This window comes from Cyprinodon tularosa, unplaced genomic scaffold (assembly GCF_016077235.1).
Source record: "Cyprinodon tularosa strain WSP-4 unplaced genomic scaffold, ASM1607723v1 ctg26, whole genome shotgun sequence".
Classification (NCBI taxonomy): Eukaryota; Metazoa; Chordata; class Actinopteri; order Cyprinodontiformes; family Cyprinodontidae; genus Cyprinodon; species Cyprinodon tularosa.
In genome coordinates, this window is record NW_024038961.1 from 3,741,496 (window position 1) to 3,756,289 (window position 14,794).

At 37.3% G+C, this 14,794-nt stretch overlaps 2 protein-coding genes across 4 annotated transcripts; one reads left to right on the forward strand and one right to left on the reverse strand.

The window, feature by feature from the left end:
• Window positions 1–1,152: 1,152 nt before the first annotated feature.
• On the reverse strand, window positions 1,153–4,009 carry LOC119785945 (lens fiber membrane intrinsic protein-like). 3 transcript variants are annotated; one of them, XM_038288923.1, is made up of 5 exons: window positions 3,766–4,009; window positions 2,682–2,890; window positions 2,014–2,163; window positions 1,779–1,913; window positions 1,153–1,665 (listed from the first exon to the last, which is right to left on the reverse strand). In XM_038288923.1, exons 2-5 carry the CDS (start codon window positions 2,854–2,856, stop codon window positions 1,604–1,606), a joined length of 522 nt encoding a protein of 173 aa, XP_038144851.1. In that variant the 5' UTR covers window positions 2,857–2,890; window positions 3,766–4,009; the 3' UTR covers window positions 1,153–1,603. The 3 variants fall into 3 exon arrangements, with proteins under 3 accessions (XP_038144851.1, XP_038144849.1, XP_038144850.1); XM_038288921.1 differs by lacking the exon at window positions 3,766–4,009 and adding an exon at window positions 3,556–3,748 and having other exon boundaries at window positions 2,682–2,911; XM_038288922.1 differs by lacking the exon at window positions 3,766–4,009 and adding an exon at window positions 3,556–3,747.
• A 1,172-nt stretch (window positions 4,010–5,181) lies between these two features.
• ubqln4 (ubiquilin 4) lies at window positions 5,182–14,332 on the forward strand. Its single transcript, XM_038288759.1, has 11 exons — window positions 5,182–5,328; window positions 9,134–9,285; window positions 9,385–9,533; window positions 9,613–9,875; window positions 10,017–10,175; window positions 10,347–10,569; window positions 11,348–11,487; window positions 11,713–11,796; window positions 12,333–12,448; window positions 12,529–12,691; window positions 12,779–14,332. The coding sequence occupies exons 1-11, from the start codon at window positions 5,182–5,184 to the stop codon at window positions 12,929–12,931; spliced, it is 1,749 nt and encodes a 582-aa protein (XP_038144687.1). The 3' UTR covers window positions 12,932–14,332.
• Window positions 14,333–14,794: the final 462 nt, after the last annotated feature.

A 14,794-nucleotide genomic window follows, 5' to 3' on the forward strand; every position in this document is an offset into this window, starting at 1 on the left:
TAGACTGAGAACCAGACCGTCTCATCCAGCATGAGTCTGTGACCTCACAAATGTGCTTCTGGAAAAATGATAAAACCATTTGCATAAACACATTCCTAAACATCATCAATAGCATTCCAGGAAAAGCTGCTGTTTCAGCTGCAAAGGATGGACTAACATTATATTGAACCCTATGGATTAAGAGCGGGATGTCATTTGTTAATATATGAGTCAAAGCAGGTTAGCAAATACTTTTGGCAATATATAATATTTTTTCAGTCATTTAAGGAACTTTGAATAGGGCTTTATAAGAAATAATATTTTCATCATAATGTATTCAGTAGGAAACATGAAAACATGCCAGCTTGAGTTTTAATTATTGTTTTCTGTTTAAGCACTGATATTCTATTTGTGATAGGGAATGTATTATGATTTTTTATTTAAAAAATATTCTTTAAGTTAATTTTGTAAGTGTCACTGGTGCCACAGTTAGATACACGGCCAACGACACCTTGTCAGGTAAATGCCTGGGCTAATGTGCATGTCAACACGCCCCCAACCCCCATTCACCAAGATAAATAATATTACTCAAGATTAAAGAGATAACTAAAAATAAAATATATAGCTTTGTTGCTGTATTTTCTAGACTGCACTTACTGGATAATTTGATTTACTAGATAGTTTATCTATTTACAGCAGCCATTTTTGCCAAGTATGAAATACTGGATCTGTGTGCAGACGTCTTTACATGTCTGTTTCTGTGTCACAAAATAGCCAAACTAGTCATTACCTCAGCCTCAGCTCTCACTTCCTCTGGGCTGATGAATGGAATTGAACAAATACCAGGCATGAGGAGGAAGCTGCATCTACTCAAAAAAGCAGTTAGATAATCAGTAGCTGGAGACCCCCACCCAGTTTTCTCCGATATGGGAACATGATCTTCTCCTCATGTTCTACTTGGGAGTTTAATGTAGCTATCACAAACAGCTCCGTCCACTTTTTTCTTTTACCATCAATCTAAAGGCAAAGCAGAGTCTGGAAGCAGGAAGATGATAAGAACATCCTGCTGGACTAAAGCTAAACCCTTTCCCAGAAACCTCAAAGCTATCTCTAATTATTGCTTTTACCTACTTTGTTTAAATTTTTTTAAAGGCAACAGTCACAAGACAAGCATACAGCACACAGACCTTTGTTATTTAATTCAAATTACACAATAAATGCTCCCTCAGAGTATTTTCTCTTAGTAAAAGACTGTGCATTGAGATATTGTGTCTACATCATATGAGGTTCAAATAATTCAGATTATACATTAATGATAAAAAAAAATCCTCTCTCTATAACACGTTTGTTAGCTTATTCAATGCAATATTCAAATTAAATATAAATATACAAAAAAAAATTTGCCACAGATTGAGGCCATGGTAGGCTGAGCTAGTGCTGCCATCTGCTGGCAAAAACAGTCAGTATTTCTTAGAATAAAATCTGTAATTTCAAGGTCCTTTCATAAACAAGTCAAGCAGAGCATCAAAGTATCTCCATTAGATGTTGTGTCTTTATTGGGTGTGCCTTGATGCTGTCTGCTTGTTAATCCAAACAAAGAGTGTCCTTTGATTTCTGCAGACATCTAGCGTGGACCAGTTCCTCTCCTGCCCTCATATATTCTGTAGGCGCATATGTAGAAAATACCTGCAACAGACAGTACTTATATTGGTTTGATAGTTTGCATGAATAGCCTGGCTAATACCTCATAGGATGAGGAGATTAAGTTTTAAGTAATAATACATTTTGTCAATTCACACCTGCAAAGAATGTCATGAGCATGGCCACCCAGCCCAAGATGTATGACCAGGAGAAACGCCAGTCACCAAAGCGCTTTCCTAGGAAGTTCACCGTCACACCAGTGTAGATGGCCATAGCCAGTAGTACAAAGAAAGCTGAGAATCAAACTGTACATATCAGTCTTTCTGTGGCCCATTTACATTTCAAGATATCGAGTTTGACTTTATAATATTGTGAAATAATAGAAAAACTCACTGGAGATAAAAAACATGATTCCTGCAGCAAAGGAGCGGTTGAATCTTTCAAAGGAGGAGAAGTGTGAAAATGACATGATGCTGGCGATAATGCCTGCAAAGCAGGACATTCCTGACAGAATCATGAAGGCCCTGGTGGCATTCCAGTAGCCTGGGAAGAAGCACAAAGAAATGTTATTTGAAAGTATACCCTCATCATAATTAGTTCATCCTAAAAAGAAACACAAATAGAATATAAAATGAATAAAATAAGTGCTATACTGTAAGTGCCAGATCATGAAAGTCATGCAGATCAATATGTCAAAAAACTTTAAGGTGGTTCAACTTTTTGATTATGTGGTGCCTTACAAAAATAATATGGATAATATTCAATGAATTAATAATTCAGAAAATGTATTTTTCAGCAAAAGCAAGCAGTTTAGATATCCAGTGAAAACATGCATGGTAAGTTAGGGAGTTTTAAACAAGAAAATTTAAATAATCCTTATTAGTCAGTAAGTCAGTAAGCTTTATGGTGTTAAAAAAATGTTTATTATGTATAATATTGTTTGTTTGAAATATTTGTTAAGAAAGAATCAATCAAAAATAATAAAAAACAAGCAAGAAAAGTCTACAAACTATATATATATATATATATTTTTTATATATATAAACAGAAAGAACCCTTACCTATGCTGTCAGTCTGCATGTAGCACTTGTTGGACATGCAGTACCTCCAGAGACCCTGGTGGGCATAGTTTCCAGACAGACGATACTGCATCCAGTAGTCGGTGGCCGTGGAGACCACCAGCAGGATGTTACCCACGATGGCACATAACAAACCCCCACCCATGAAGCTGTACATCTTGAGCTGAGATAACGGGGCAGCACCAGGGGAACTGTGCAAAAACAGAGGCAAACTGCAGACACTAAAGAACAACTTGTTTAACAAAACTAAGTATTAACCTTTACTGAGGTCTCACAAAATCAGTTTAAAATCAAAACGTCTCCTAAGAAATGACTGCCTTTTCCCTTGTAGCAGCTTCTATTAGACTTGTTGTATTGTAACTATTATCTACATAAGATGTAAATTTTTCAATTAATGGTTGAAGACAAACTTTTTTAATGGGGGTTACCACTTTTAAGCCCTTTGAGGATTTTTGGTAACCTTCCCTTACATTTTATTTATCCATGATAATGTATATGTTTCTCCCATAAAAACTAAAATAAACTAAACTAAAATACAAGATTTGATACATTTTTACATTTGTGATTTGAAAAGGTAAACATTTGTATATAGAATACAAATTCTTAATATGAAAACATATACTAGCAGCAGATTATCAAGCAGTTTTCAGAAAGATCTGGCAAAAAGAAGAAATATTTATGCATAACTGAGAAATGTTTGGTACAAGCTGATGATAAAATCAATCCAAGGCCAATCATAAAAATGGGAAAAAAATGTTTTCCGCCCATAGGTCTATTATAAAATAATCAAAACTTTCTCTCTATTTGCAAGACAACCGTTATCATTGCACACTAAATCATCAGAAACTATTTTTACCTCTGCTTAATCGAAGACATTGCTCCAAAAGATGAACAGGACTAAACCAAGCTAAACCAAACTTGCTTAAAAGCCACTTTTATGGCACTGTATCCTAATCCTGTTTGTTGTCATATATCAGTACTTTCAGGTTAAATCTTATTCTGCCATCCTCTGTCCAATCCTGCTCAGATATGGTTGTTGGAATCACACTCAGAAACACTCCCTTACCTTGCTTCTGGAAACTTTTCTCTCTCTCGACGTCCCACCTTGCAGAGGTAAAGAATGAAAAACAGAGAGGGCTCTTGCTCTCGTTGGGAGGGAGGTACGAGAAGAGAGTTTAACAAGCAAAAGGGTTATTCTCTTTTATTCTTTTGTTGATGGAGGCAAAAGCTTTTAGCGCCAGCACTGGTGATGGCTGTACTTGAATGAGAACCCTACAGTGCATGTGACCTGTGCATGTTAGTGAATCCCTAACGGGGCCTTAGTGAAGGGGTAATTCAGCGGTTCTTGAACCTTTTTTGGAGATGGGGACATTTGTTTGTTTTTAAATGGTATATTCCAGAGCTGGGGATGTGCATAGATATGCAGGACTAACAGTGTCAATGCAATTTGCTGAAATAAACACTTTTCTTTCAGGTCTGCTCCAAAGGGGAGTCACATAAAAAGTGAATGCCCTGTGGAATGGGGGCAACACAGGAGGGTTCAAAGCTAAAAACATTAATTTTACTCTAATAAATACTTTAAGCTACCAATTAATTATCTAAAAAGAAAAAAAAAGAATAGAAATATCATTTAGTTCACTTTATAGAATTCTAAACAAAGAACCACTGACACAAGGCTAATTTCTATGGGCTTAATACTGAGGGGAATGAGAAACATTTTCAATTAAAGGGAAAACAGAAAGAAGAGGTTAAAAGCAGCAAAAAACAATGCATAAAAAGATTACATGTATGATAATTATGGAAAAACCTAATGAAAACATATGTTAAGCCTGAAAAAATGACTATAAATGGAAAAAACTGTCTGAGTGCAAAAAATGCAGACAAAGATATACTCTGAAAAGATGGACGCTTTGCAGTACAAAATAAAAAAGATTTAATACATACAGACAAAAAAATCGAGTCAAATCAAAGATAAAATGAACAATAAATCTCCAATCCTCACTGATTTTGGGTAGGTTAGGTAAATTATATTGATTTAAAAAAATCTTGGCAACAATATGTCACAATTATTAGGAAAAAGGAGGCTTGGCACTGTTATAACATTTTTATTTGTAATATTCCAAACAGAGAGATCAAAAAGTGATTTATTTTTTATTTTTGTATTATTATTTTAATTTTTTGTAAGAAAATGTTTTCAGTCGGTTCATTTAGAAAATTATTAAATGTAGCCCTTTTAAAAACAGCGTATAGCTCATACAATGGCTTACACTGTGTCAACTTATATTTTTTGTTAGAACAATTTAATATATTTTAACAATTTATTTTGCAAACATTTCAAAGATGACATCCTACAGGAACTACTTGGATCGACCGGGGGAGTAAAAAGAAAAAAATAGAAAAAAAAAATCGGTTGAACCTGGTTGGACTTGGTTTGAACCGGAAGCAAACATTAGACCCGAGCTGATCCATCGGCGGAGTAAAGATGGCTGAGCAAGGCGCCGCAGATCCTGTTAACAACAACAATAATAATAAACCCGAAGCCTCAGAGGGGACGATTATTAAGGTCACAGTGAAAACACCTAAGGACAAGGAAGAGATCGCCATCGCAGAGGACGCCTCTGTCACTCAGGTTGGTCGGATGCTGTTCACCGCTTCGCTCTAACGTCATGCCCACAACTTCGGCTACAAAGCTAAACCGTTAGCATGTGTCACCAGTCTTACCGGCTAACTGGGACTGTCTAATATAAAAACGGCTAATTAGAATCAATATATTATTAATTAGACTGCCATTTGGTTGGTTACGTTGTTTGTGTGATTATCTCTTTGAAATAACGGCGCCAAGATTCGGAAATTGCTAACCGGTTAGCCAGTTAACAGCTAGCTGGGGAGCTAAGTTAGCTTGTTATTCGGACCTACTATGTAGCTAAACAAGTGTCAGCTGACGGGTGCGCTTTACGGTGCTAACTGTTAGAAGCCGTAACACTCAGACAGAACCATGGAAGTGCTTACAGATAGCTGATCAATTGTGTATCGCTTTCATTTCCTACTTTAGCTTCATAACCTCATTATAAAGTCCAAACTGGCTTTGAGTCTAGAACATTCTCATTGCTGCTCCTGAGTCATTCAGGCTTCTTGGGGATTTCTAGTATTCTCAGTGCTGCTGTTGGCTTGGTGACGGCCCCAGCTGGAAACACAGGGAGCTTTAATGTTATCACATCCAAAGCAGGTTACTCAGCGCGGCTTATTAGTGCAGCTTCTTAGTTAATAATAGATAATACCATCTGCTACATTTCGGGTATTTCATATGCTTTTTATTATATATATATATATTTTTTTAACTATTCTATATATTTACTATTAAATCAATATAATATCACAAACACTGTTTAAATTAAATGGCTTTTGACAATAGGGTGACTGTCAGAAAGGACTTCCTAAAGTATAGGCATGCCACTTTAATTTCCATTTAGCTCTAATAACATACTTTACTGAAAAAAAAAAAAAATGCTGTCTTTAAGAAGGTCCTCTTACAAACATTATATCTAAATGAAACATATTTTACCAGTTTTAGAAACTTTTAGATTGACTTAAACCTCAGAGCATGGCTGTGAAGGTCTTTAAAAGCTTTGTTTTTACAACCAATACATTTTGCCATCATCCTGCTCCTAAAATTTGGTATCCAATAGAAAACAAATATCAGACTGCAGCTTTCTCAATCTGCAGAGCCAACCCTTCCCCACCTGTTGCTGAAGACTCCACATCAGCTGTCGTGTTTTGCATCGTAAACATAGAGAAATTTAGTAAATTTTAGGGTATGAAGACCAAAGTGAAAGCAAGATTTAATACTTATTAGAGAAATTAGAGATTGGAGAATACCATTAAATATAGTAGATTTTATTTAACAAATTACAAACAACAAATGCTTTCTATTCTCCAAAATCCCTGGAACAGCCATCAAATGGGTTGTTAGGAAAGAGATTGATCCAACTTTTCTATATTGAGTTCCAATTTGCCACAATTAATGTTTTTATTTTATATGGTTTTTTTTTTAAGACCCACATTGCTCTGTATTTACCTGGTAGCTTTTTTATGTACACAAACTTTGCAGATAGAAATAAAGAACTAAAACACATTGTGATTTTTTTAACCCAATTTTATCATAAATAATTAGTTTAACTTATACAGTTTGACAGCTGGAATAATAATAAATAAATAAAAAACGTAATGTTATTGATCTCACATTGGAGAAATTTACCTTTGCATTTAACCCTTCCCCTTGGGGAGCAGTGGGCTGCCATCGTGGGGCGCCCGGGGAGCAATCGGGGGTTAAGGGTCTTGCTCAGAGACCCACAGTGGCTGTCTGTTGGAACTATTACACAATTTCACAGGTTTACATTGTCCTTCTGAATGTATGTACTGTATTATATTTTGTGTGAACACTGTATGTGAAAACAAAATGCTTTGAAAATTCAAACAGAGTGAAGCACAAACTGTCTTCAGAAAAGCTTGATTTAAAAAAAAAAAAGCCATGTACTTGTAAATAGGCAACTTTAAACAATTTATTTTTTTGACAGTTACCAGACAACAAAGGTGTTGATCAGCTTTCAGTCATTGGATGAAGATCTAACTGCATAGAATAATTGGTTTGCAAGTTGCATCTGAAAAGTATTAAGAATAGTTGTTAAATGTTGTTTGGACAGACAGCACACCCAGCTCATTAAAAGAGTTTAACATGATCCAGGGGCTTGTTTCATTCCATTAAAGGCTAAACTCCTTGCAGTCACTGCATTGGCCATTATCCACTACCTCTGTGGTCTGAATGCCCAGGGATGACAGGTGGAATTGGCCTGAGATCAAGTCATGGAAAAGGACAACGAACCCAAGCACACTAACAGCAAAACTGCAGCGTAATGGCTGAAAAAGAAAAGTATAAAGATGTTGCAATCCGTTAGTCAAAGTCCAGACCTGAGCCTCTTGCTCTAAATGCTGGGGTGCAACATTAGGACACCACTGTAAAAATTATAATAAATAAATAAATGCCCTTAATATAAATCTAGATTAACTGGGGCTCTTCTTTGAAAGAAACTATATCCTTATCTCTCTATAATAACATCAGTCTGATAAGGTCATACATTGGGTCTGTTTGTAGTACCTGTTGTTTTTAAGGGCCTATTATTATTCAACTGCGTTTTTAATATATTGTTTTTTAACCCCTATTACGCTTTTAATCTTTATTTTTTGCATTGTATTTTATAACCATTAAAAAGGAGCATTAAAAAACTTTTTTTAAACTAAAGACTTCCCTTTCTTATAGTTGTTAATCATATTTAACTTGCTATTGCTAAAGCCTGAGAACAGTCATATCCAGATACTCTTTGGATCAACTTTCTTGTTGCCAAATGGATCAAACTTTTAAGGTAATCATGCTGATGTTGTGGTTAGTCTCTATGGTCTGAATATTAAGACCTAATCACATGATGAATTTGTTCTAGTTACTTCCCGTGGTATGGTTTAGATGGGTCCACTTCAAAGGGTTTCAGTCAGATGGAAACAGAAACAGAAAATGTTTTTTTTTTTTTTAAGTTTAAATCAATTGTTTCCCTGCAATAAATACTTATAGCTTAGATATGTTTTCCTTAATATCTGTGGGGAACATGTAATATATGCCTCAGCCTCCAGTGTCGCTCACTGGTAAATATAAAAATGTGATGGTGTGTTACTATTATCCCCCACAAGATGTCACCAAAGCGTTTCACTGCTGATTTTCTGTGGTTTTAGTGTTTGCATCTTTTTTTTTTTTTTTTATTACATCCCAATTTCTGTTTCGTTTTGTGTTATAAAATTAATTCTTGATATTCAGAACTTGTTTCATTACTTAAATGGAAACAGAAGATTGGGCTTTGGATAAAATTTATCCAAAGCCCAATCTATTTGAACAGAAAAAAGTGATCAAAACTGGAAAATGAGACACAACTTTTCTTTAATCGGACACTACATTGAGACTGTTTTACAAATGCATTATTTTTGATGTATATAATAAAATGAAATGTCTTAATTTTAAAGATAAAACCAGAAAAGCTTTATTACATTTCTTGTCATGTAGCTATAAAGTTCATGAATTGAACTCGTAATGATGGGCGTCTAGAAGACTGTGAGCCATCTGTTAGCCAGGTGACTCAATGAGCAGCAAACAATTGTAGGAGACTTTAATCCATGTAAATACTGATCACTGTTGGAATTTGGAAATATCTTAAATCATAGCAACCGTCTAAAGGGATTTTTACGTGTCTCTTTTTTTAACAATTAGCCCTTTCTGTTCGTCATTAAAAACACTAAACAGCTTAACTGGAGAGCTATTTTAATGATCTTACTGTCACTTCATTCTAAAGCCTTAATGGTTTTTTTGTCTTGTTTTTGTATTTGCTGTCTTCCAGTTTAAAGAGGAGATCTCAAAGCGATTCAAAGCCAAACAGGACCAGCTGGTTTTGATTTTTGCAGGGAAGATCTTGAAGGACGGCGATAGTCTGAGCCAGCATGGCATCAAAGATGGCCTGACAGTACACCTCGTCATTAAAACGGCACACAAGTATGGACGCAGTTTTGTAGACATTTTTTTTAGGCTTGTATTTAATTTATTGCCGTTGCTTTAACCTTTTTTCATGTGACCCTAAAATTTTCTCTTTAGGACAGCAGATGGCGGTAGCACCTCAGCCTCTAGTTCAGCCTCCACTCAGGTAGGTAGCAGCTCCACCTCTAGTCCAACCGCCAACCCTGCCTCCACAGCAGGCCCCACCGGGTCAGGTCCTGCACCTACACAGACGCCTAATATAATGAGTGAGTCAGCCTGTTTATTACTTATAAAAACACTCTACTGGGCAATATTCAATACCTAACCAACGTTTACCCTTTCCAGGTGGCTTTGGCGACCTGGCCGGTCTATCTGGTCTGGGTATGGGCTCGGCTAATTTCATGGAGCTGCAGCAGCAGATGCAGAGGCAGCTCATGTCCAACCCAGAGATGCTCTCTCAGATCATGGAGAACCCGTTGGTACAGAACATGATGTCCAACCCCGACCTGATGAGGCAGATGATCATGGCCAACCCACAGATGCAGCAGCTGATGGAGCGCAACCCTGAGATATCCCATATGCTTAATAATCCTGAACTCATGCGACAGGTGAAGAAAAATGAAGCTTTAAGAGCTGGGGAAAATTCTGATGCTTCAATCTGATAACGATCATAATAAACATTTGGTCTAGTATTTCTCATAAAGCCTCTGTCTGCTATTCTTTCCTTCCCTTTTAATCCTGCCTCCCAGACCATGGAGCTTGCCAGAAACCCAGCCATGATGCAAGAAATGATGCGAAACCAGGACCGCGCATTGAGCAACCTGGAGAGCATTCCAGGAGGTTACAATGCATTGAGGAGGATGTACACAGACATCCAGGAGCCCATGTTCAGCGCAGCAAGAGAGCAGGTATCTGTGAGGAAATATTACAGATCACTGAGTCAGCCAGGACTTTGATCTGTTTTCAGAACCAGCTTTATTAGCCAAGTTTGTTGCACAATCAAGGAGGTTAACTGAAACAGTCTGTTATTAGTTGAAGTTTGTGAAAACCTGTGTAACAATGAAACCATTTTCCTGTAGTTTGGAAACAACCCGTTCTCAGCTCTCGGTGGATCCTCTGAGTCTGGCGCTCAACCGTCGCGGACAGAGAACCGAGAGCCCCTACCTAATCCATGGGGGCCCCCAAATTCTTCAAACCCATCTGAGAGCGGAGGGGGGACCACAGGAAGCACCAGTACTTCGGGGACCACCAACCCGAGTGTGTCCAACCCTCTCGGCATCAATCCTGGGAGCCTTGGAAATGGTGAGCTGGAGAAGTTTGCTAGTGTTTTATTTCAACATAACGCATCTGACTTATTTAGATAATTAAACCCTCCCAATATTTCACCTTTTTCACCTTTCTAAAAGTGCCATCAGGTTACTATTGGTTTTTGACTTTGTCTGGAGACAGAAGTGTAAACTAATTTCATGATTCCCATACCTGCAAGTGCTTTCTTTAACCGCAAACTTATATGTTAATGTTAGAGACTTTTCTTTTAAAGTAGGAGATGAAGTAGTTCTTGTTGTTACTGTGTTATAATTACTTAGTTGATTAATAAAGCAGTAAGGAGCTACTGCCACCCTAACATTTCCTTTTCAGCTTTCTATAGATGCAAAACTCAAAGGTGTCTTTAACAGCTATTTAAAGTGACTGGGATTTATTTACTGCACATTATTTAGAAACACACCAGAGCTAAACTGCTTACATTTTTAAGCACAGGTTGGGATCTTTGAAATCTTTATTTTATTTGTGAAAATTTATACAAAAAATGGGTACCTCTATATTAGGCATTGGGACTTTATCAAAATAATACATGGAAACTCATAGACACAAAATTTAATCTGCTAAATTCACCACAGGTTATTTGTAATAGTTTTTAGTTTTAAAGCTTTCAGTTGAAGGGTGATTAAAGCAGGATATCCTGTAATTCCTGTGAATCCAGTTTTGGATTTTTCCTGTTTTTCATCTGCTGAGCTTGGTGTGTCGTTACATCCTTGTTTGGATTTGTCCACTTGTGAAGCTGTTCCCATTTGTACTGCAGGCATGTTCAACAGTCCAGGAATGCAAAGTCTACTTCAACAGATCTCGGAAAACCCTCAGCTGATGCAGAATATGCTATCTGCCCCGTACATGCGCAGCATGATGCAGTCACTGGCTCAAAACCCAGAGTTAGCCTCACAGGTGAGAATCTGAAGGATGTATTTACACACATGCATGTGTGCACATTATTAACTTTTCATTCTTTTGGGTACAAATGTGTCTTTCTCCATTTTTTCCCCTATATTTATACTGGTTTAAATTCTTTGCGATCCAACATAACCTGTAACATTTAACATTTCTGTTCAGGCAGTGTAGACTGCTAACTCAGCCACATGATTTATGCCTTATATTTTTTCTCTCATCCAGGTAATGATGAATAATCCATTGTTTGCTGGAAACCCACAGCTGCAGGAACAGTTTAGAGCTCAGCTTCCCGTTTTTCTGCAGCAGGTATAATTTTTTTTTTCTTTTCCTTCTTTCATTCCCTCTTCAATCACAACCTTCCCAGCTTAGGAATTTGATTGCGCCGCTCCTTAAACTAACTTATTCCTGTTTGTTTAGGAAAATGAAATCATTTCTTTTTACCATCTTCTACCACCTTAATTGAAAGCCAACTTTTAACACAGTTTTGCTATGAGGCTGAATTTCATTAAGTTTTTAAGCCGACTAAGAATGTTTTATTTCTAAGTAAGTTTCAATTATACTCCATATCAATTAAGTTTTTCTTCTGTAACTAATGTAAATAATGGTTTCATAGAAGAAATAGAAAAAAAAATCTTAGAAATACAAATATTTATCTTTTTTATTTGTTTTGTTAATAGAAATATAAACCAAGTCTTTTAGTTTCAGTTGTTGATCCAGAATAATGTAATTTGATAGGTTGTCTCTGAGTGGGATAAGATATTACAATGTTAACAAACCCTTCCCATATCTAGCTGTTTTTTTAGTCTTATAGGTCAAACTGCTGAAATGTGCCTGTTTTTCAGATGCAGAACCCTGAAGCCCTTTCAGTTATGACCAATCCCCGGGCCATGCAAGCTCTAATGCAGATCCAGCAGGGCCTTCAGACGCTGCAGACAGAAGCCCCAGGCCTTATGCCCAGGTGTGCCTTCTCTTTTCCTGCACAAATACACATTTTAAATAAAGGCTTTTCATTTAATAATTTTTTTTCTTTTGACCCAGTTTGATGACAGGTGGAATTCCAGGAGTGCCCACAGCAGGCGCTGTTCCCGCAGAGAACCCTGCCTCTCCCCCCAGCAGTGCTGCAACAAACCCTGCTCAGCAGCAGCTGATGCAACAGATGCTCCAGATGTTTGCTGGAGGAGGTGGAGGAGGAAGCGCAACGGTACACAACCACAGAAAAAACAATTGTGTTGTGGTACAGGAAATGTTGTTGGTTATATTAAAATCTTTATGGACTGTTTTCCTTTAGACCCAAACCCCAGAGGTGCGGTTCCAGACCCAGCTCGACCAGCTGAACGCCATGGGCTTCATCAACCGTGAGGCAAACCTGCAGGCCCTCATTGCTACTGGAGGAGACATCAATGCCGCTATCGAGAGACTGCTGGGTTCACAGCCCTCGTAAACATACAGTACCATAATGACATGCAGACATCCTCACAAACACACGAATAACACGTAACACACCCAAAATCCAGAGAGAACCAACAGAAATGTATGTGTATTGTCCCAAATGTTGCAGGAGAAATTTGGGCAAGAACTGAAAGACCCTCATTCTTCATCTGTTCTAAGATCATTCCCTCCCCCCACCCCCTTCGCTTTTCATGTTCAGCAACATTCAACCAGCTTCACCCGAAAAGTTCTGCTGTAGGGGTCGGACTGAACCACTCTGTCCTCAGAGGGTGTACTGATGTGAAGGTGAAAGGGACTCCCGACCATTTGTTTTTTCTTTTCTTTCATTTATTTTTTCCTTCACAACAATCTAAAGTAGCACTCTGTAGGCAAACATTTACATTAAACAGATGCAACACGTGCGACATGACAGGCGGTTGGCTTTGTGTCGTTCCTAAGAGGCAGGTTGGTATAGTCTTCTGGTCTATAGGCCGTAATCCTGAAAGTCATCAGGCTTTCAGACTTCCTGGCCTCCTTCCCTCCATCTTCTCAACAATCTCCACACACAGCTGGTTTTGCCCAACCGCTTTCACTATTTATTGCAAGCGCCTTCCACATTTTCATCCTCAAAAACTTTTAATTTGTCTCTCCGGATCAAAGTGCCCAGATGTAATCGCAGTGTCTTTTAAAAATTGCACCCAGCTCCCTGAGTCCGCCATTGCTTGTCCCGTTGTCCCGCTCCAACCAGTGAGCTCATTCTTGGGAAATACCAGCTTCATTCAGTTGGGAAATGAGACTTTCTCCATCTCCGATTAAACTCTCATTCCAAACTGGAACCCTATTTTTTTTTCACATCAGCATCCCTGAAGCACAGGCTGCTGTCAAACCATCCTTTTTATTTGGATTAAAATTTGATTAATCCTTCTGTTATCTCATTCTGTTTGAGATGCAGTTAGTACCTAGATATGATCTTGATTTATTTCACATAAATTACATGTGGAAATCACCTGAGTCAAAATATGACATAATGGAAAGGCTTTAAGATAACTGTTCATATGGTGGAACCGTTCTTTGCTCCAATCAAAAAAAATCTAGGTTGTTATTATTTTTATTACTACATTTTTTTTTTTTTTCCTTTTTGAAATTCTCAGCATTTGTAGTTGTGGTGAACTTGGCAACTGCTTCAATAGCTTTGCTTTGTCTGTTGACCTCAGCTGAATTAAAATAAAGAAATCCATCTCCCAGTTGATAATGTTGGAACTAACTTTTAACAGTACTGTACTAAAAAAAAGTAATAAATCATGGTCAAAAACCGTTAGCCCCTGTGTCATTTTGATTACAGAGTGGTGATGGCCTACAGGTTTAAAGGTTCTGCAATGTTGTTTGTGAAATAAAAGATTATATTTGCCTTGTACTTTGTTTTTGATATATAACGGTAAGTAATCTGGCTGTCTTCACTGCCTGCAGAAGTATGGACATTAATTAAAATTTTCTATCCACATCCGGATGCTGAGCCTTAAAAAACATATTCAGGCTTTTTTTTACGTTTTGTAATATTAAAACCTCAAACTTCAATGTGTTTTATGTGAAAGACTAAAAACCTCATGTAATAGTTGGAAAGTAGAATGAAGAGCAAGTGTTTATAAATATCAAGGGTCAAAGAAATCTACTTTAGGTCTTAAATTTTTAATTTTCATCAGATGTCGCCTAATGTATAAAGTTAATCTTTTCTTTTTAAACTTTTGTCCTTACACTGTCACAGTACAGAGCAATGAAATCCATCATGCACTATTAACTCATCCCAGTCCATAAATCTGACTTTAGACAGGGACTCAGAGTGGCATGTGGGACTTGAACTCAGAACCTCTGAGACCCA

Bases quoted from the DNA above. Each gene is read 5' to 3' on its own strand.
- ubqln4 (XM_038288759.1), top strand. From the start codon at position 5,182: ATGGCTGAGCAAGGCGCCGCAGATCCTGTTAACAACAACAATAATAAT. The intron at 10,570-11,347 runs GTGAGCTGGAGA...TTTGTACTGCAG, and splicing joins TCCTGGGAGCCTTGGAAATG to GCATGTTCAACAGTCCAGGA. The intron at 11,797-12,332 runs GTATAATTTTTT...CCTGTTTTTCAG, and splicing joins TTCCCGTTTTTCTGCAGCAG to ATGCAGAACCCTGAAGCCCT.
- LOC119785945 (XM_038288921.1), bottom strand. From the start codon at position 3,575: ATGTCTTCGATTAAGCAGAG. The intron at 2,164-2,681 runs GTAAGGGTTCTT...GCTTCTTCCCAG, and splicing joins CATGCAGACTGACAGCATAG to GCTACTGGAATGCCACCAGG. The intron at 1,914-2,013 runs GTGAGTTTTTCT...TTTGATTCTCAG, and splicing joins AATCATGTTTTTTATCTCCA to CTTTCTTTGTACTACTGGCT.